The 20,744-nt window shown below is 42.9% G+C and overlaps 3 protein-coding genes across 4 annotated transcripts in view; 2 read left to right on the top strand and 1 right to left on the bottom strand.

Annotated features, from left to right (window-relative positions):
• PDXDC1 (pyridoxal dependent decarboxylase domain containing 1) overlaps positions 1–5,075 on the bottom strand; it is a 40,867-nt gene extending 35,792 nt beyond the window's left edge. The window contains exons 1-2 of one of the 2 annotated variants that reach the window (XM_054080386.1): positions 4,907–5,075; positions 383–571 (exon numbers count right to left, since the gene is read on the bottom strand). In XM_054080386.1, coding sequence (XP_053936361.1) covers positions 383–571; positions 4,907–4,909 — 192 coding nt within the window. In that variant the 5' untranslated portion in view covers positions 4,910–5,075. Of the gene's footprint in view, positions 1–382; positions 707–4,906 lie in introns of those variants that run through there. The other variant, XM_054080387.1, reaches the window with a different exon arrangement.
• The window catches only part of MPV17L (MPV17 mitochondrial inner membrane protein like), a 52,781-nt gene that overhangs the window by 8,629 nt on the left and 23,408 nt on the right, over positions 1–20,744 (top strand). The gene's annotated exons all lie outside the window — the stretch shown is intronic.
• The window catches only part of BMERB1 (bMERB domain containing 1), a 46,694-nt gene continuing 32,397 nt past the window's right edge, over positions 6,448–20,744 (top strand). Inside the window, exon 1 of the mRNA XM_054080393.1 lies at positions 6,448–6,607. Within this exon, the coding sequence (XP_053936368.1) occupies positions 6,502–6,607 (106 nt within the window). The 5' untranslated portion in view covers positions 6,448–6,501. The remainder of the gene's footprint in view (positions 6,608–20,744) is intronic.

The following is a 20,744-nucleotide window of genomic DNA, read 5'->3' as shown; positions in this document are numbered from 1 at the left end:
CATGAATATATAGCCTAGTAGTTAGTTCAGTTACTATATATATGGGGAGAGTGGGAATATGCTGTTCCCAGTTCTGTTACTGTACTTCATCCAGTTACAACAGAAGTAAAATGCATAAGCACTCAGATGGCTGTGATAAATAGTGTCTGGCCCATATGGACTCAAGAACCACGCACACAAAGTTCTACACCACATGAGATCCTTTATCAGTGGAGGAAGTGCCAGCTTTGTTCTGCATTGTGTGTCCTTTTATATGGCAGAATTTTGTGGCAGGGTAAATTAAGTTACAACATTCTTGCCTGGAATCAATACAAAAGTATCTCACTGTAAGAAAGATGTGCCCTTAATCTGTGTGTACATAAGAATAAACCCTCACACTTACTTCTTTGATTTGCCAGGAAAGCAGCCTTCCTCTCATTGCGCAAATATTGAGAAACGAAAATACAAGCTTCTTGATGACTTCTTTTTCCACCTCTAGTCTTTTCTTCTCTCTTGTTCTGTGCTGGCCTGGACGTTTGCCTCTCAAAGTCTTCTTCCCCGTGGTATTCTTATCTTGCAATTGCTTATATCTCTGTGAAGCAAAAACTACCTTTACTTATCTGCTAAGGGTGTTCAGCTACTTCATTTCACGCATCACATCCTTTTACATGCAAAATGTAACAAGACTGTTAGCTGCAGCTGATTTGCTGTGATACACTGGTGACACTGAAGGATTTTGCCTTATTTTAACATCTAGCTCAGAATGGCCATCATACAGTAATGAATTGTTGTTGTAGTAATTACACCAGATACGATATGGCAATTACCTATATGGTGTTTTGCTTACTGTTTTTGGGCAGAAGTTGAGAAACAATGTAATACAGGTTCTCTATTACTGTCTGTAGGCCAAATCTGGAGACAAATTCAAGTCATAAAGAAACCCTTTCAGAATTCAAGGCTGTGATGTTATAGCTTCCAATTCCAGTAAAGGAGATAGTGAAACACTTGGTAGTGAAGCATGTACACGGCGTAGGAACATGGACCAGCAAGATGCTGACATAGCTTTTTCGTGTGCCTCACAGCTCACAAGCAGTTTTGAATTCTCTGTGCAAGATTCAAACTTGTGTAGGTAAAATGGAGGCTCACAGAAAGCCACTTTCACATTTTGGACTGAGTGAAATGAGGAAAGGCTCAGGCCCCGAGAGCTGTTCTTGGGGATGCATGCTGCCTTGTTCGAAAGTTTTACACCGTACATTTATTGCTTTATAGTGGACATGCCCACATACACACAGAAATATTACCTATAGAATCATGGAATCATAGAATAGTAAGGGATCTTAAAGATCATCTAGTTCCAAGCCCCCTGCCATGGGCAGGGACACATCCCACTAGATCAAGCTGCCCAAGGCAACCTCATGAGGTTCACACAGGCTCACTTCTCCAGCCTGTCCAGGTTCCTCTGCATTTTAGTCCCCTGCATTTGCAGACCAATTTATGTCAACATCTACATTTACTGAAGTCAAGCATCTGTTTTTAGCTCTGGCCACCCGTCACTGATACAAAAGCCACCTGCACAATGACTCACCTGCACAACAGTCAGTCCAGTCATAGCACTGGAGTTGGCTCCAAATGCCAAAAATAAGACTCTTACATGGACAACTTCACTACTCATGGTATTAGTAACATCTGACAGATGCTGTAGCAGCTTTTTCTGTAAAATTTGTACCTTAAAAGGAGAGTGAATGTAGAAAGAGTTTACTAAGACAAAAATAAAATAAGGAGGAAAAGAGTTTAGAGAAGTACGTGTCTGAAATCTGTGTTCTGGTCACAACTGTAGCCATTTGTGTGGATTGTTCCATTCTTTCTACCAAATATATAGGCCCTGTCTCTTCTGCTACTGCATCTCTTGAATTTGTGCCATGTTTTCTGACCTTCTATACTGAAAATAGCTGAGATAAATCTAAATAAGTGGAAAGTACTGTGCCAGCTTTAGTAGTCTCTATTACTCACCTCGCAGGAATGTTTGCAAATAGGCTCAATACAGGTACGGACACTATTGTCAAACACAGACACTTAAAAACTTGGCATAGCTGAGCATAGGCCATTGATTTATCAGTTCAGTTTCACCCAAAATGTATTTTAAACTGGCTAAATGTTTAACAAGCTACATCCAACCTAGACTGTGTTTTGGGAGCTCAGTCCTGCAAGGCTCTATCTTCATTTGAGAAGAAAAGCAATTAAGTACTCCTCCTCTTTCTTAGAGTTATCTAAATATTTGCTAGATCAGACCCAACTTCACAGTATAAATCTCCAAATTTGTATAAGAGCTAGGTACAAAAATTGAAGGTGCAAGCTTACAGCAAGAAAGTATTTTCCGTATCAAGGATCTTCCTGTAATTTTAGCTATCCCATTCCCCCTTTTTTAATTAGATCATGTTTAAAGATGATTCTTTGAAAAGCAAATGAGATTTACTCTGGTCTAATACAGGTCTTTTAGGGACAGTGATAATAAAATTGGGAAAGAAATACAGTTAGAATGACACAGTCCTGATCTCTGTGATAACTTGAATTCATGGAGCAGTAAGATTCCTTTTACTCAGACAAGCTCATACTCCGTTATGACAGAGGTGAGGGACACTAACGTGAGTGGTGATAGCAAGAGCTGCAAAGACCCTCATTTGTCAGTATGCCCTGTGCCAAGTGAAGCTTTGTCCACTTCCCCACAGTGCTCATCTGGTCCTGTGGCACAGCAGTGTGCAGGAGAGATTCTGTCTGCAGCAGCCTCAGACAAGCCTGTTATGACACTGATTTCTACTCACGCCAGAGTCAGAGGTTGCACAGGGTCCCAGGAGGAACTGGGGAAATTCTAAGGATCTGGGACTACAGAGAACCTTAGGAGGTCAGGGATGATGATTCAAGAGGAGATATTTTCACAGGAAATAAGATTAACTACAACATCAAATATTAAGGGATTATGGTAACTCCTCCAACACAGAAATGTTCTGAAACAAGACTTGGTGTTTGAAAAAATATTATAGGAAAGATTCATAGGAGTCCCACAACCTGTGTCATGCAAGCAGTTAACTTCTATCAGCACAATGCCCCTTCTGTCCCTTCTAGATAAAGATCTGAGTATTTATGCATACAAAATGTAATAACTGTGCATAATCCACTTAATTCCATTTTGGTTCATCAGCTGAGTTGCAGGATTTTACTGTAATTATAAATCAATGAAAAACCTGCGTAGAATTTTAATACTTCCTGTTATTTTTCTGTTAGAATGACTGTACTGTTTGAGAAAGAACAATGACCTCGGGTTTTACCTTCACTGCAGCCCACCCCACATCCACAAAGCAGCTTTAGAAAACCCTTTTGATATACTAGATGTGCCCATAAAGGCAAGAGAGCTCTGAGAACTTCAAGCTGAGAAATCTAAGATGCCCAAGAAGCTCCATGAAAGCACAGACCGGTTTCCCCCAGCTGATTTACAAGCCATAGGAATTTTGCCTGAGTGAAGTTTTTCAAAACGGGTAGATGAAAACTTCCTAGTTACAATAAATCACCTGTCTTTGCTTTACACAAGTAAACTCTGTGCATCCAATTTTCTAGTTAGCATCTGTTTTTCCTCCATACTAACAAATGCACAGCTTTAAATATTCAACCATTTCTAAGATCGTTCCCTCCTCTCTTAAGCAATGCAGTTGGATTACAATTATCTAAAAAACTCAATGGGATGGATTGAAGCTAAATAGTCCTCAGATCCACCAAAAATTGGCCCTTCTCCCTAATCAGCCTGTTTGGCTTAGTCCAACTCTCATCCAGATCCCAGATGGGCTCTTCTCTTCCTCCCACACTTGTGTTCCTCACTTCTTCAAGTGAGTCAGTCCAGCCCACCCCTGCAGGCAGCTGCACTGTCGCCCAAAATCAGCTGTGCAGCGTGCTGCCACCAGCTTTTCTACTTGACTCACAGCTCTGTTTGGGCTCCATCTCTAAAAGCCAAAACCAGCAAGGATGGAGCATTGCACAGTTAACAAAAGCTCTTCCAGTATGTCTGGTGCTCAAATGATGGCGACTCTGTGGGGAGCACAGCTAACAGGGGAAAATCAGAGTGCCCTGAAGACCTGTCCAACTCATTTTAGTTTGTTAGCGAATTCCAGTTCTCAGAAAAAGCAGCAAAATGGTAATAGAGATTGTCAGTGTTAGAATTTTAAAACTGATGTGGAGATTTTCTCTCCTCCAACACGTGAAGCAAACCACTCAAGCAAATTTGTTCATGAGTATAGCAGCAATGTGTGTCGGTCCAACTAGTACATAACTGAAGACAGAGGCAGGACTTCTGGATTATTCATGGTTGAATCATACAATCATCAAGGTTGGAAAAGACCTCTAAGATCATCTAGTCCAACCATCAGCCCAACACCACCTACTAAACCATGTCCTGAAGTGCCACATCTACAAGTTTTTTTACAACCTCCAGGGATGGTGACTCCTCCACTTACCTGGGCACTCTGTTCCAGTGCTTCACCACTCTTTCAGTAAAGAAATTTTTTCTAATAGCAAATCAAAACCTGCCCTGGTGCAACTCTATTTCCCACCCAAAATTGAAGCCAAGGCCAAGTTTGTAGGCAATGGTAGCTGATAAACAAGCACGCTTTCATGCACTCAGTAAGCATTCAGCATTACCAGTATCCCATCAGTCTCCAGCTGGGCAAGGACTGCTAAAAACCTTGAACTGCCGTGGGGCACTGGACAACCTCTCTGACTCCTGCTTCATCGCTTTTACATCAGAAATGATACCCACACAGTAAAGTGCAAATATATTTCAGTAGGAGAGGTACTCTACAACTGTAAAATGCCATTCAGGGATTGTATCCATACAACCTCCCCTACAGCAGAAGAAAAAAATAATAACAACAATAATTATTACCATACTTGTGCTTCCTGCGTAGTCATTTTCTCCTCTTCTAATCCCAGCAGGCTGGATAAGCACCGAAACCGCTTATGAAAAATACATATGGTTATGAGAAATACAAAATCCCATCACTTGTTTGGGTGCCGTCCTCTGGGTTTTGGCAACCTGATGCTGGAATGATGCTTCACCATGAGAATGGTGAGGCCCTGGCCCAGGCTGCCCAGGGAAGCTGTGGCTGCCCCATCCCTGGAGGGGTTCCAGGCCAGGTTGGATGGGCCTTGGGCCCTGATCCAGTGGGAGGTGTCCCTGCCCATGGCAGGGGTGGGACTGGATGGGCTTTAAGGTCTCTTCCATCCCAAACTCTTCTACGATTATCCCATTCAGCTCAGGACTGTCAGGAAAGAGAAAGCTGTACGTGCAGCAACCCAAGATTGTGTTAGACCACAAAAACCATAAGCGGCTGTGGATTTGACCATTATTCCCTAGCCAGATGTGCTCAGCGGCTGCGTGGGGCTGGGCAGGGACAGAACCGGGCAGCTGGGCGCTCCGAGCATCCCAGGAGCGTAGAATCATAGAATTGGCCTGAGCGGCCTCATTCCCAAAACACAATTAAATGGAAATGGTGAGAAACAGAATCATAGAATCACTAGGTTGGGAAAAGACCTCTTGGATCATCGAGTCCAACCATTCCTATCAACCACTAAACCGTGTCCCTGAGCACCTCATCTACCCATCTTTTAAACACCTCCAGGGATGGGGACTCCTCCCCCTCCCCGGGCAGCCTCTGCCAGGGACCAATGACCCTTACTGGATAAAATTTTTTCTGATGTCCAGTCTGACCCTCCCCTGGCGCAGCTCGAGGCCATTCCCCTGTCCTGTCCCTGTCAGGGGGGAGCAGAGCCCAGCTCCCTCCTCTCTACACCCTTTCCAGCAGTTGTAGAGAGCAGTGAGGTCTCCCCTCAGCCCCCTCCAGGCTGCACACCCCCAGCTCCTCTCATAACACTTGTTCTCCAGCCCCTTCACCAGTTTTTCCTCTTCTCTGGACGCGCTCCAGAGCCACAGGTTGAAAGGGACCTTAAAGTCCATCCACTTCCACCCCCTGCGATGGGCAGGGGCACCTCCCTCTGGAAGGTGTTTTTTCCTACTGGAAGGATTCATAGAATCACAGCATGGTTTGGGTTGGAAGGGGCCTTAAAGCCCACCCGGCCCCGGCCCCGCGCTGGGCAGAGCCCCCCCAGCAGCCCCGGACTCCCCTCATCCGCCCGGCCCCGCGCTGGGCAGAGCCCCCTCAGGAGCTCCCTGACACCCCTCACCCGCCCGGCCCCGCGCTGGGCAGAGCCCCCTCAGGAGCTCCCGGACTCCCCTCACCCGCCCGGCCCCGCGCTGGGCAGAGCCCCCTCAGGAACTCCCTGACACCCCTCACCCGCCCGGCCCCGCGCTGGGCAGAGCCCCCTCAGGAGCTCCCTGACACTCCTCACCCGCCCGGCCCCGCTCAGCCCAGCCCCCGGGGGGCCGCGGGGGGTGCCCGCGCGCCCCGCCCGCGCCGCACTGAGCATGCGCGTCGCTCCCCCTCTTCCCGCCCGCGCTCCGCTGCCATGGAGTGAGCGGCCATGGAGCTGAGGAGGTCCATCGCGGGCAGCGCCGGCACCGACAGATCCATGCGGCGCTACGGGGCCGTGGAGGAGACCGAGTGGAAGGCGGAGGCGCTGGGGAGAAGTGAGCGGGGGTCGCGGGGGGCTCGGCAGGGGCTGTTGGCTGTGGGACGCGGGGCAGGGGCAGCCGGGGCTCTGCTCGCGGCTGTGCGGGTGCGATTGGATGTGCCGCTCCTCACAGGTTTCGGCAGCCTCTGATGTGCTTCGCGCTTGAGCGGCAGCCCCGCTGTTGTCCCGGTTCCCCGGCAGCGGGGCAGGGGCGCGGTGCTCGGCTCCCCTCGGCGGCTGCTGCCTGGTGAGCTCGGCAGGTGATCCCTGCCGGGGGAGCTTTCTGCATATAATTTTCCAGAAAACAACAATTGACATAATCTTCCCACAGGGCCAGTGGAAGAATAGTTAAAAAGATAAGTAGCTGCCAGTTCAAGTTGTCCGTGGGACCTGTCTGCTGCAAGATTCTCTGTTGGTGGAACTATCCTCACTTCACCTCTGGCTTCAGCTTTTCACGCGTGTGCTATTGCCTGCCCTCCACCGCTGGCAGAGGCTGCCCGGGCACCGGAGGGAGCCCCAGCCCTGCAGGGGTTTAAAAGCCGGGTAGACACGGTGCTCAGGGACGTGGTTTAGTGTCAGATAGGAATGGTTGGGCTCAATGATCCAAGAGGTCTTTTCCAACCTAGTGGTTCTGTGATCTTCTTTACAACCTAATAAGCCTGTAAACCCTTTCTAATTTTCCGAGTAACCACTGAGGCCAGAAATCTCAGACTGTCTTGAAAAGCTCTGTACTGGTATAATGAAAAATATTTTCTAACTTTCATCAAGTGTTTGATCAGGCCACGGGAAAAAAGCTTTGCATGTGTCTGTTATGGCACCTTCGTCTTGGCTGATACTGGGGTAGCTGATATTCTTGACTCATCACCCATCATTTGCTGTGCATCATGAAGCCTCACCTGGATGCCTTTTAACATCCCATGGCTTTGCAGCGTCCTGGTAGCAGGTTTTAACCAGTGCTTTTGCTGTGTTTAGCCTTTTCGCGTACTGCTGTGCTCTGTGATCATACTTCACCTCTGTCTTCAGTTTTTCATGCGTATGTTATTGTCTACCATACACTGATGACAGGGCTGTAAGTCTCCCACTCTGGTGCTTCAGATGCAGTGTTGGTTTTGTTGCAATGCCTGGCATAGGTTCAGGACTGAGTAACTCCACACTTTCTAAAATGGAATTGAAGACTGCAGTCGCTGTTGACTGAGTTGGTTGATACAGATACATACAAGAGTTTTGCAGGTTCTCTGGCTCAGTACAGACATGTCCTTTTCACATTCAGATAAACATGTCTGGTTTTGTTTCACAGCTCAGGAGCTGAGTGCAGTGCAGCACTTGTGATAATAACAATAACTAGTAGCTTGAGATGACAGAAGGGTTACATCTTGCAAGCTCTGGACAGAAGATCATCTGTTTGGCAGAGGGCAGCGCATAGGCTGAGTGGGAGACCCAGTCTGCTCAAAAATATGTGCTCAGCACTGACATTCTACCCAGATCACAGCTTGACCAGGTACCAGAATAGACTGTTGGCAGGACTAGAAACAAGTGTCCAGGTGTCTGCACCCTGGCTCTGCTGCTGAGCTACTGTTCTGCACTAGATTCTGTTTAATAAGAATATTTCTCTATGTATAACAATTTAGATACAGACTAGGAAGTAATCTAGAGGTCATGCATGGTCTGTTCTTTGAAAAGTAGAAAATTATTATATTAAGACTTTGCTATTTGAATAATTAATCTGTTTGCTCATAGGCTTCAGCTTTCTTAAAATACTGTAGAAAATGGTATTTATGTTACCTGTTTTAGATGATCTCTGTATATCTTTCCTACTTTAATACTAACGCTGATTTCTGGTCACACTTTTGCATTGATAAAAAACAGATCTTGCTATTTACTTTAATGCTCCCTTACAGCACGGGTCCGCAATTGCACAGCACAATGACAGTAGTGTCCAGAAGGTCTGAGAAGAAGCTGAAAAGCATCATCCCCTTTTTTGCTAATGTAAACAACTAGCCTTTAGTATTTGCATATTGTTTTAAATATGAAATGCTTAGCAATAGTAGTAACAAAAGCAGAGCCTATTACTGCGTGTGCATTTGCCCTTTTTTTCTCTGATGATTTGTTGTGTTTTAAGTCAGGATCTCTTTGGAGGTAGAGCTTGTGTATCTGTTCAGCACTGCACGATGGAGTGCTGTTTCCTGGCCAGTGCCTTTTGGTGTGGCTGTAGTCATATCACAAGAGAATGTACATCCTGATAATGTCCTTTACAGAAAAAATGTCATGGAAGTTGGGTAGTTTCTGTTGAATTTGTTAAATGGAAAGGAAGCTCTGTGCTAACTTCTTTCTCCATGGGATGGAAAGCATTGCTTGTTATTGATCATAACCAAAGATGAATTACTTCATAGCAATGAAATGGAACATGCACATTTCTATTCTGCGGTGGCCTCTTTCAGCCAGATTGCCAATGGAGTTAAGCTGGTTCATAGTAGCTGAGGAGCCGATGCCCGACAGTCTGTGGGTTTGCATGCAAAATAGAAAGTAGATTGTTTAAAGGTGTCTTTTAAACAAGACATTGAAGCCTTTCTCTTCATATATAGGAGGGAATTTCCAAGGGGGAGGTAACATTAAAAGTGATTGTTTACTATGTACAGAGTAATTGATGCATCTTCTATGCATGTATGTAAAGCAGAGACTTATAAATTGTCAAACTTTTATAATATTAATTATAATATTATAATATATAATATTATACAATATATATTGTATAATATATACAACCTTCTTAGTAAATGATCTTTGCAATATAGTCTCGGGGAGTCTGCTCTGAAGCACAGCACTCAAGCATTTTGGTCAGTCCTCATTACCAAGTGCACAGCTTCATTTAGAATCATCTGTCTTGCTGTCGGCAGGCAGTCATAATGCCCTGATTAAATAACTGCATGCCACAGCAGGGAAATAGCCGCAAGGAAACAAAGCAGTTCTTCACCATCCTTCTGAACATTGCACTTCTCGGATACATTTCTGCTGGTGCTTTCCTTCATATTTTAGTTTGTATGAGGTCTGGAACTAAATGCAAAATTCATGGTGAATGCCTCAGCTTCAGACAGTGTAAGGACACAGAAATGCCAGAAAACTGCAAAGGTTATGTTTGGGTGCAATTTAGTGCACCCTGAAATTTGCTTATTGTTTTTATTTGAAGCTGCCACACTCCTGTGTTGCAGAGCTCCACCTTTTCAACGGGTTTTGAATATGAAGTGGAGATCGGTGGAAAAGGGCTCTGTTACAGGCCAGCACTGAGGAGGAAGCTGGAGATTCCAATATGAGTCTCAGTAGCAGCATGAAGCCTTCCTAGCTGGCTTCACTTGCTCTGCCTTCGTGCTGTGAATGTTGTATCACAGATTATGTCCAGGCAAGGTACTGTGAGATGGTAGCATCCTCCAGAACAGCACCAATGGGGTGATTTTATCTAATTCTGAGATTGCTCTGATTTGTTCTAACAGCATAAAGATAATCCTGTTCCCAGGTTCACAGATCTTGAGCTAACACATATGAAAGCTTATTTTCAGTTTATCTTGAAAACCTTTCTAAACTTGTTAGTCAGAAAGACTCTTGTATGTATTTATATGCTCTGCTGCTGAGCACTGAGAATGGTTCAAACACTGAAAATATTCACTATTTAATATTTTGCATTTCTTGGCAGCATGGGAAGGTGGATGGCTTATATATATCTGGAATATTTTTGGTTCAAGACCAGTTTGGTTTAGAATTGCTATTAAGGAGAGAGAAGGTCTCTCAGCTTGCAGAAGCTTGAAAAGCTAAAAGGAAAACTACTGAATATTGCAATAACAATCCTGTAGCCAGGTCATCTTTTCTCTTTGGTGAGCAAATCATGAAGAAAAGGCGTTTATACCCTGGTTATAGACGCTTGCTTTATCTAATGTACTGGGAACTGCTTGTGTTATCTTTAAGGTCTGATTTCATCAACAGAACAGAATGGCTGCATCTTAGAACAAGATCTAGCTCATGATGTTTTAATGTTGCTTAATCACCTTTTATAATAATTTGAAAAATGTCTGTTGCCATATTAAAAAATCAATCAAGTAGCAACAGGGAAACACATTTGTCTTGCGCAGCAAAGCCTGCACAGCTCGTGTCCTGTGACATCTATCTGTCATTCTAGGCACTGAAGAGTAGTTAGGATGGGTTTGTATTAATCATATGCTTGACGGTATTAGTCAAGAATAAAGGTAAATTCTAATTTGTTCTTAAATCTTTGTGGCAGCTTTATTAAATTTAGAGATTTAATAGCTCTCTATATATCTGGCAGACAGTACGTTGGATAGTACGTTGGTTCCTCTGAGACATCAGTGCACTCCTGTGTATTCAGGCTGGATGGGTCCCAAGTGACTGTAGATAAGCAAATCTATGCGCATTCTAACAAAGGTGGATTCAGTCCTGGTGCTTTGTACAGCTGAATCTCCTTATGCTTTGTCCTCCTGTATTGCTTTATGAGAGTGAAAAGTGACTGGTGTTGTCTCATGAGACAGGGAAGGAAATGTGGTTAGAAAATTGCAATAGTGCTCAAGGCTGTGGAGTCAGAAACTGCAGAGAAATGCTGGGAATTCCAGAGTTGTCAGCATGAGGGAAGACGCATGAGTTGGGACTGACAAGGAGCTGAAGTTGACTCCATGCTGCTCATAGTTACGTTCAAACTGGCACCAATTATAGCTGTTTCTATCATTTGGTAGTTAATTCGTCAGACACACACCTTGGGGCTTTCTCCATGGCGCCCCACATATTGCACAAACATCGACTAACCCACTTCTGTGCGTTGCATAAAAACCTCTGTTACTGTAACACCTCTCTGGTCAGTCAGGAACGCGATATGACCCTGTTTGTCAGTGCTCTCAGGACACTGCCCCCCACTCACATTGTGTCTGCACTCTGATTTAAAAAAAAAAAAAAGGAAAATTTTCACAGCCACAATTTATACAGCCTAACTACTTTCACAGTGATGCCCTCATCTTACTGTAAGTTCCCCTAAATTGTTAATTGTATCTATTACAGGCAGTAAAACAGACAAAACAGATTAGCCTTATTCAGACCGTCTATTAAGATAGATGGGAAAGAAGCTAATTGAAGGAGATATGCAATTACATTTCTTTTTCTAGAAGCAGCAGGTCTCCTGGCTTTATGAAGGTCTGAAGACAGGCTTCAAATAGAGAATGTAATTAATATTCCTTCCACGTCTCCATTAAAAAACCCCAAACAACAGTGTAAAAATTTTGAGAAGAGTGAGAAAGAAATTAAAATGTGTCAGTAAAATACTTAATAGCAACCCCCACACCTTTTTAGAAAATATTTGACGAAACACTGTAGTCAACAAAGGCAACTGATTCCAAGGATAATGTCAGTTCTAGATCTTATTCATCGTTATTGCTGTTAACGTATTCATATTATAGTCAAAAGGAAAAACAACCTATGTCTGATCTGTGAAACCAAAACAGAGCTCCCACACTGAAAATCAGAAAGGTTTTCTAGAAAGAGCTGAGGCTGCTTTCTACAAAACAGTTGTAAAACTCAGTCAAATGCCTTTAAAGTTCTCCCACAGAGCTGTTTCCACAAGTCACTGGTGATTTTGGCTAGCAGTATGCATGTACAGTTTATGTGTGTTTTCACTGTGTATCTGCTTCTACACATACTGCATCCTGATCCTTCTCCCTCTGCGGAATAGTTCTTAAATACAGAACCTACCACTTAATAATGGGGATCAAGTCATTCCTGCATCACCTGTAACTCATAAAGAGTGTATCTTGGTTTTGTTTTACTTCACAAAGAGGCCAAAGGGCAATGTACAAAGTGAGACTAATCCAGCTTATATCATCTACACATCATCTCCTCTTTTTAATTCCTTCTCCCACAGCTGAGTGCTCCAGGCAGCTATTGAGAGAGACGAAGAAGAAAAACAGAGAACTGGAAATACTTCAGTACCTCAGAGTGTATTCCTTGTGCTAAAATATTGGTCAACAGCGGCAGGAACTGTGACCCTTAGCTCCTTCCAGATGCTACTTCATTTTCATCTCCCAAGTCTGTAGAATTCTGTAGCACAGATCCCCATAGAAATATACTTTCCTATCTGTTGACAGAAATAAAATCAGTTATCAAGGGGCGACCCTTGATCCCAGAGTCTCCCTATCGTATTTCATGAGTTTGCCCTTGCTTCACTTTATTATCTAGCTTGGGCTATGTGTGTCCGAGGTTTCTCAAGTAAAAGTGCAGCTAATTTACTCCTTAACTTGTCTAATGGTTCTGAATATAACCCTCTCTTTGACAATACTTTGCATGCTATGTAGTCCAACCTGTCCTCCAAAACACAGACAAATGAGAAATTCAGCAACCAAACGCACCCTAATCTGATCAAAGCCAAAGAGGCTGAGTGTAGCAGGACTCTGGCTAATTCTGGATGGGGGCTGCCTTCCAAATAACGTGTTTGTTATTATGGATCAGGTTTTTACTCTTGCATATCTACTTGCATATATCAGGAAAAACATTTTTTTCTGCTGAGATACTCATAAATCAGAGGATTAATGACTTACAAAACGTCTGTGCCCAACTGTGTGCATCAAGCAGGAAATGAACGCTTAATGTGTAGTGCAGTGTTGATATTCAAACCAATGCCAACCACTGATTGTTGGAAAATTTATAGATAAGGCTGAAGTATCATCTTTGAGACTGTTGCTCATGAATTTTCCTATTTCCTTTAAAGATACCTTACAGAAAAAATGCACTAGACCCGGAAAGTAGGACAGTGTGAATTACACACATCATCCCTGCTGCTGGTAGCCTGTGGGATTATGGACTCAGTCTGTATGACTTTTTTTGCTATGTTTGATAATTGATCCCTTAGTTGCATACCATGTTTCATCAGAGTAGCCACTTGTGAGAATGCGTGTATGTTTGTCTCAAGGGTGTGTTATAAAACAGGATTAAAAACTTACATCCAGGCTTGGGCATGCGCTGCAGAGTGCTGTGTGTTGCGTACAAAGTTTATAGAATGTTCTTGTAGCTACTGAGGACAAGTAAGTTTGGAACCCGTCACGCTGAAATCCCAGATCCCAAAATACTTTTCCTCTGTAGCTGAATATGTCCCATTTTCATAGAAGTCTTACTTAGTAAAATAGTCCCAGAGACTCAGTAAGTCAGTAATGCTAATTTATTTCCATGAAACATATTCTGCTGTCTAGCTCCATAAAAGGCGTAGTATAAATGCATTCAGAATTCAAAGATGAGAAATGTATACTTGGAGGGCAAACTATGAGAAATCAGCAGGAGCACTCTGGGATAATTGTGTTAGTTAGCCTTCAGGATCAGCAGTGAAACATTAATTATCAACATTTTGTCAGCTCATAAATTGCAACATTTTGAGAAAATAATTTTAAGAGAATTTGTAATTAAATGAGGATGAATGATTTTCAGTGAGACAAGCGGCTGCTTGCAAAAGCCTAATGATTGCAAACACTACCAAAATGCAAGCAGTAATTTGTCATTGTGAGAACATCAGCAGTGTTTAAAGATCTTTTTATTGCTCTGAACCCTTCCTCCACCCAAACCTTTATTGATGAGGGATTTAAGAGGTTTTGTACAGACACAGCTGTTTTTTAATATACTGATAAAATTGAACAAAAATCCTCATTATAAAGTATTTTAACGGTTCTGTTCATTTCTTGGAGAGAACAAGTCCAAAATTAGAAGAAAGCTCTCCCACCAATGCCCTTTCAGTACATGGGGGCAAAGAAGGCTTTAGAGCAATGGTGTTAAAGCTAGATGAGCCAGACAGTGACCTGACTGGCCTGGGAAATGACAGAGAAGCTTGACTAACACTTTCTTGGCTTTGTACTTTGTCTCCTAGAGCCCTGTTCACCTTGATTCACTTTAGAAGACTCTGGTGGGGGAATGGGGGCTGTGTCATTCCCATGAGCATTCCCTTGGGGATCTGCGTGAGGCTGCCCTGTGAGCGTGGTCTCTGTGCCCTCACTTCTCACGAGGCCTGTCCTGCAGTCCTGCAGAGCCTTGGCAAGCAGGGAGAGCATTCGCTCCCTGGAGAACTATTTGTGTGGGCAGGGATAATGCCATTTCAGCCTTCTTGTCTCTGAGCAGTGAATCATTTGTTGATACAGTGGAGTCCCTACGGTGAATGGCTGCTCCTCAAACTCTCCTTACCTAATCTGTGGTTTTTCTCCTCTCACCTTCTACCAAGGATTCCCATACAACTTCCTCTGGGCACTGTGCCTGGGAGGGGACTGGAGTTGCTGCAGTTTGGCAGACTCTTAAGACATTTTCCTTCAGGATGGTACTTGCCTGTACCACAGAGTACGTGGGATGTGATAATGAAGGGCATAGCCATGGAGTTTTGAAAGGCGGTAAAGTCAAGATCCATTTGTCTCCGCCTTGGTAAAGTGTGAAACATCCTGTGATTACAGAATTTCTTTCCTTCTCTCATCCAAGGAGAAGGTGACAGCCAGCTGTTGGTTTCAGTAATGCAGATTAAGGCTCTGCTGAATTGCCTTCGTTTCGTCAGCCCCTACACCTCCAGGAAGGCAGTCAGCTCAGCCTCACGTCAGCCCAGTGCCCGTTGTGAGGAAGAAAAGGTTGGCATATTTAAAGAAAACTGAATCAAAATTAAGTGTGCAAAAGCAGTTACCTTGGTGAACACAGGGGTTGCTGGAGAATGGCTCCACATCCACAGATGAAAGGCAAGTGCAAAACAGATTTGTTTGCCAACTGTCGTTGTTATTTTGTGTGAGTTGAAGAGATGGAGCCCTGTGCTGTTCCACCTGAGCACACACTAAGAAAGAACCAGTCAGTTTTGGCTCTGCTGGCTCTGCCAACTGCATCTTTAAGGAAGGGCACAGCTTATCTATCAGTTGCTGGGTAGATGTTCAGAGCAATGTTATTAGAGAATCACATATTATTAGAGAATCACATCACAGAGTGAGGAGAGAGAGAAATAAACAAGCTTTCTGGTATGCAGTTGGGTAATTTCAAAGAAGAATATTGTAAAAAGATGTGAAATTTAGAAATGTTAGTGGCCATTCTAGTATTATTTCACTTGCAATATATTCTGCTCTTCATCAAAAGATGCTTACAAGAGAAACCATAAACCCATATATATATTCCTAAAGAGATTTTGCAAGACTCTTTGAGACTGAACATTTTGTTGATTTTCTTCTTCTGAAACAAAAAAAAATTATTGAAGATAGAAAACGTCTTTTAAAATACTAAATAAATAAGTAAAATACTAACCTAAATAAGCTTTAAAAACCTGAACATTATCTGCAGCTGGCACTGTTACAGCATTTGAAACTTAAGAGCCAAAGCTTTGTGTTAGTATTACAGGATCAGAATATGGCTCTAGTGAGGAATAAAATGGAAAGCCACAGGCTGTTTCCTTCGACCACTGAGCAAAATGACAGAAGTAAATGAACAAGTAATTTGCGTTTCTTAATATTGCTTTTTAATTCTGCGTCACATAAGATGAATTGCTGAAGCATGAATTGCTTTCTTTGGAGTATGGCTTAAAGCCAGTCTTGCTCCAGATGGGAATGTACGTTGATTTCAGTGGGAGCTCGGCACTAGGGAAGGTACCAATCACAGTAACGAACTGCACCAGTTTCTGTTCACAGCCTTCTGACAGCGCTGAATCTCACGCAGGGCTGTGGCAGAGCTGGGCATGGAAACCCCTTCCCGAGTCTTCCTGACTCCTGGCAGTCTTCCTGAGCCAGACTTAAATAGCTTCTTGCAGATAAAGGTCTGACCCGGTGCCACTGAGTAAAACTAACAATGAGATCTTTTAGGTCAGACCTTCAAAGGCAATTTTCCCTCGTTTTTTGTGTCTCATTTTGGATCCTTTTCTCATAGGAACAGCTGTCAGATCGTATACACTGTGCTGACTTTGCCACCAGGCTGCATATAGCTGTTTATTCTCCTCATTTGCTGAAGGACAAGCTGCTGTTTAAAGTGCACAAGGTTGTATTTTCAATTCATAACATGATGGGAAAAGGTGAAAGGAATATGCAAAAAAACAATGGTAACTTCATTGTCAGTATCATGAATGCAAACCAAGTTTTCATCTCAAATTTATTTTGAAAAATAAAATCCTATTTTAAGCAGTCAGCGCGTTCCTCTGTGCCTCCGTCCTGCCCCGCTCCCCTGCTGGTGTGAGGGCATTACAGAACAGGTGCTGAGAGCTGGGTGCGTGAGGTACCAGCAGCTCCTGGCTCTTTTGCGCTTGCTTTAAGATAATCAGAGAGGTACTAGAAAAGACAGCCCTTGTTCTCACAAATCAGACCTCCAGAAATAGATAACTAATGCGGTTTGATTTCTTTTATGTCTGTGAGGCACTGGTGGTCACTGGAGAGAGGACAAAGGGACTGGTGCCTGTGGTGTGAGAAGCGCTGAGGTACCTGGAGGCAGTCAGTGACCAGCTTACTCTTTTTATTTCTGCCTTCCTAAAATGAACTAAGCGCGTTTCTAAATGAACTAAGCAATGTGACAGTGGTGCTAGGACGATAACTGGAGGAGGAGGGAAATCTTAAAGCCTATTTCAAGGCTTGGCCACATTTTATGGAATTATTTCCATATGCTTCTCTAGGGTTCTAATGGAGATGGGTGCCAGAGCTCTTGTGCTGGCGCTCCAGCAGCATTTTCCGCTACATTCTATTCTTGTCTTTGATACACAGACATGGTGTGCTACAATGAATGACTGAGCTTAATTCATCCACTCTTCTTCATTCCTCCCTCCTGTCTTTTCTGTAGTTCTCTGCCTCATCTTGTAAGCCTCCTCCTTCAAAGGGAGAAAAAGCAGCTATGATTTAGAGCACAGCACTGCCGATCCAGGGTTTGTATTTGCAAAACCACAGCGTTCTGAGAACTGGACAGGCCACACTGAATGTATATAAAGCACTCTAAGCTTGTGTAGTCCAAGTTGTGTCTGATCGGCAGAGGTATGTGCAAGTGTGATTAAACTGCAGGCTAATTCCCTATCAAAAATAAAACCATGTACAAGAGCTCTTCCAAGAGGAAACTTAAGCCAGTCAAAGCATTTTTTCAAGCATCTTCTGTGTTTTGTTTTGTTGCAGTGATTTCATAATTGCTGCTGCTGAGTTTTTTCCTCAGTAATTGTTAAGAGATTTTATTGTGTTTGCTTTTTATGTAGAATAGTCTGTGTATAAAATCCCTTGATAATAATTTTTTGCAGTGAAGAAAACCGTAGCACTTAATTTCATCATTTTAAAATTATGTGGCTAGTCACAACAGAGTAAATCTAAGGTAACTATTTTCCTGCTGGGATGGTTTTACACCACTGTGTTGCAAGCAACAAAAAGTTGTCTCACTTCTTTCAGTCCCCTATGTAGGTAGGTATTTACAGCAAAGAAAACATTGTCCTTGCAGTGCCTTTTCATTCACTCTGCACAAGGGAGAAGAGATGTTTCTTAGACGTCAAATCGTTTATGTTTAAAAAGAGGGCATCCACTGTCCTTCACAGAAGTAAAATATGTAAGGAACAGGAAACAGAACCTCTTCTCATACAATGTCCTTTTAATAATTTCCCCAAGCTTCCTTCTTCTGGAGTGGTTGAAAGGCAAAATATCTCAGCTAGAAGCCATTTTATATCTGCTAGAACAGATGATCAGAATTCTCATCAGCTTCTAGGTAAGACGGAAGATGCTCTTCTGCAAACAGCAGTCTGTATGCTATCTGAGAAGAGTGGATAACAAGACATTTCTGTGGGCAAAACCAGGGTGTTATCAGACATTGGCTAAGATAAGAGGAATGTTTGCTGATCAGTCAAATAAAGGAAGAGGCGGCACGGGAGATGGTCGTTGTTGTGAGTTATGCAGTCTTTCTAAATGGATCAGTATTGCAAATGTGCTGAAAATTGTGCCTACAGATGCAAACAAAATAGCATGAACAGTTAGTTTATACTCCAGCCTGCACCAAGACAAATTCGGTCAGAGTTGATCAATTCAGAAGAAAAGTCAGTAAAAACGAGACTCATCACCGAAGGTTTACTTAATCTGGAGGTGATTAACTTTGCATAATGGCTTCTGAGGAAATATTTTTTTTTTGTTACAAATAACTTCCCATTAAAAATGAGAATTTGTAAACAGAACTTAAAATTGCAATCCAGAGGTAAATTTGTTATTTTATCCTGTAGAATTTACTTAATAGATCTTACAGAAGTGTGATTTATTAGTCCGCTAATAGCAGCCTATAAGAGCAGTAGGCTGAGGCAGTTTATAGCGAGTGTGTTTCGTCTATTCAGTCTATCTGATAACTCTTCCTGAATAGAGTCACTATTATTTTCTTTGCTGGTTGCATGAAGTTTTCATATAGCAGCAGGGGAGATATAAACACCTAATAAAATCAGAAAATCTCATTGTAAAGCCAAAGAATTTAATAGGAAAGATTACCTGAGGGGCAAAGTGGAAGAAAAAAGGAAGCAATTTAGCTTAATTCATTTTTTTTAAACTAACAGATTTCATCCTAGTGGTATCCTGATCTTTTATGGAATGACAGATCTGTTTCTAGGTCTTTTAGAGCTTGCGTTTAATTCATATATATGGAGATCTCACTTAAGAAACACAGGAGTCTGTTCTGTTGGGTTTGTGGTGGCTGATTCTCAGAGGTGTATATTCAGCATGTGTCAAATATCTAGACTTCAAGCTTCGTAATGTGGAGATGTGCTGAGATCAGATTCTGGGTTCAGGTGAAAAAGACTAAATTTTCTGAGACCTCCATTTATCATGTGAGAGACCTCCAGCTTTGCACCAATATTTGTATCTTACTGATTTTTGCAAAACAGGGAGCCTTCATTTCCTGGTTTGAGGGGATGAGGTCATATATTACCTTGATACTGAGAATTTCTCAGGGCAGCATTTTAAATGGGACACATTCCCAGGCTGAGTACATTATTAAAATCTTCTGTAAGGCTGTGATATGGGATATAGCTGTGACTGTGATAAGAGATGGCTGTTTGTTTAAGAAAGTAAGCAGCTCCTTTTCCATCCCAAAGCTGCTCAAATCTTGGTTTTAAGCTGTTTATGATTAAAGCACAGCAAATTAGGGGCCTATATCTTCCCTAAAACAGGCAAGTGGGGAGGGATGAGGAGCTGGCATGGCCATTGCTGTGTCCTTCTTGGGCGCTGGAAGGATTTGGCAGATGCAAATTGAAGTGGAAATATGTACGGCAATTTAGTGCACATCACCTTCTGAGGCAGGAGGAAGCAGAGAGCACAGCTGGATGCAGAGCCGCTTGGCTGGTGCCCCTGCTCTCAAGCTCAGAGTGAAGCAGCCTCTGCAGCAAAGCTGCCTGCCACTCCTCACAAGATCTCTGTTGGGCTGAGGCAGGCTGGACAGTAGGAATGACTTGTTTCTCACAAACAGAGGAGCTAAATGGTAATGATAAATGATAAACAGTATCATGCAAAATCAGCTAACAAACAGAGGAGCTAAATGGTAATGATAAATGATAAACAGTATCATGCAAAATCAGCTAATTTTTCTGATCTGTAGAGATTTATTTATTTACCTATGTGTAGGGGCAGAGAGAAGAAACTAGAACGATATTAGGAGAAGCTTGTGGTTTTAGACCTACTGGGATATTGAGGGCACTCTTCTGTCAGCTTAGGTCAATAAGAGAATCACTGATATGAAATGCACAGCTGTACATCTGCTAGAAAGAGAAGAGGTGGTGAAAAAACACCACCCTTATTTCAGTTACTGCAAGACAAATTAGGTTGCTTAGTTTCAGACTGACATGTGATGTGGTCTGGGGGAAATTGCTTTCACACCTCACCTAAAGCCACCACCCAAATGTGTGAAAAATCCTGTTGTCAGAGCATCTGGCAACAAGGAATGTTGTACTGATATCCAAACTGGAGTTTATTTAAAATTGGAAATAACAGTAGGAAGGCTGGGAAACATTCTCGCACAATTAAATTGCAGTACTTTGTTAAGTCTGTCATAATTCTCTGCAGACCTAATTATATGGACAGTTCTTCTTTAAATCCCACTCAAAACCACCTAATCCTTCTCTATCTACAACAGAAATGTCTGGATGAGATACCACAGCCTATTTTGCAAATGGACTGTACTAGTCTTGAAGA

Source organism: Cuculus canorus, chromosome 15, assembly GCF_017976375.1.
Source record: "Cuculus canorus isolate bCucCan1 chromosome 15, bCucCan1.pri, whole genome shotgun sequence".
Lineage (NCBI taxonomy): Eukaryota > Metazoa > Chordata > Aves > Cuculiformes > Cuculidae > Cuculus > Cuculus canorus.
This window is presented reverse-complemented; position numbering and strand designations above follow the sequence as displayed.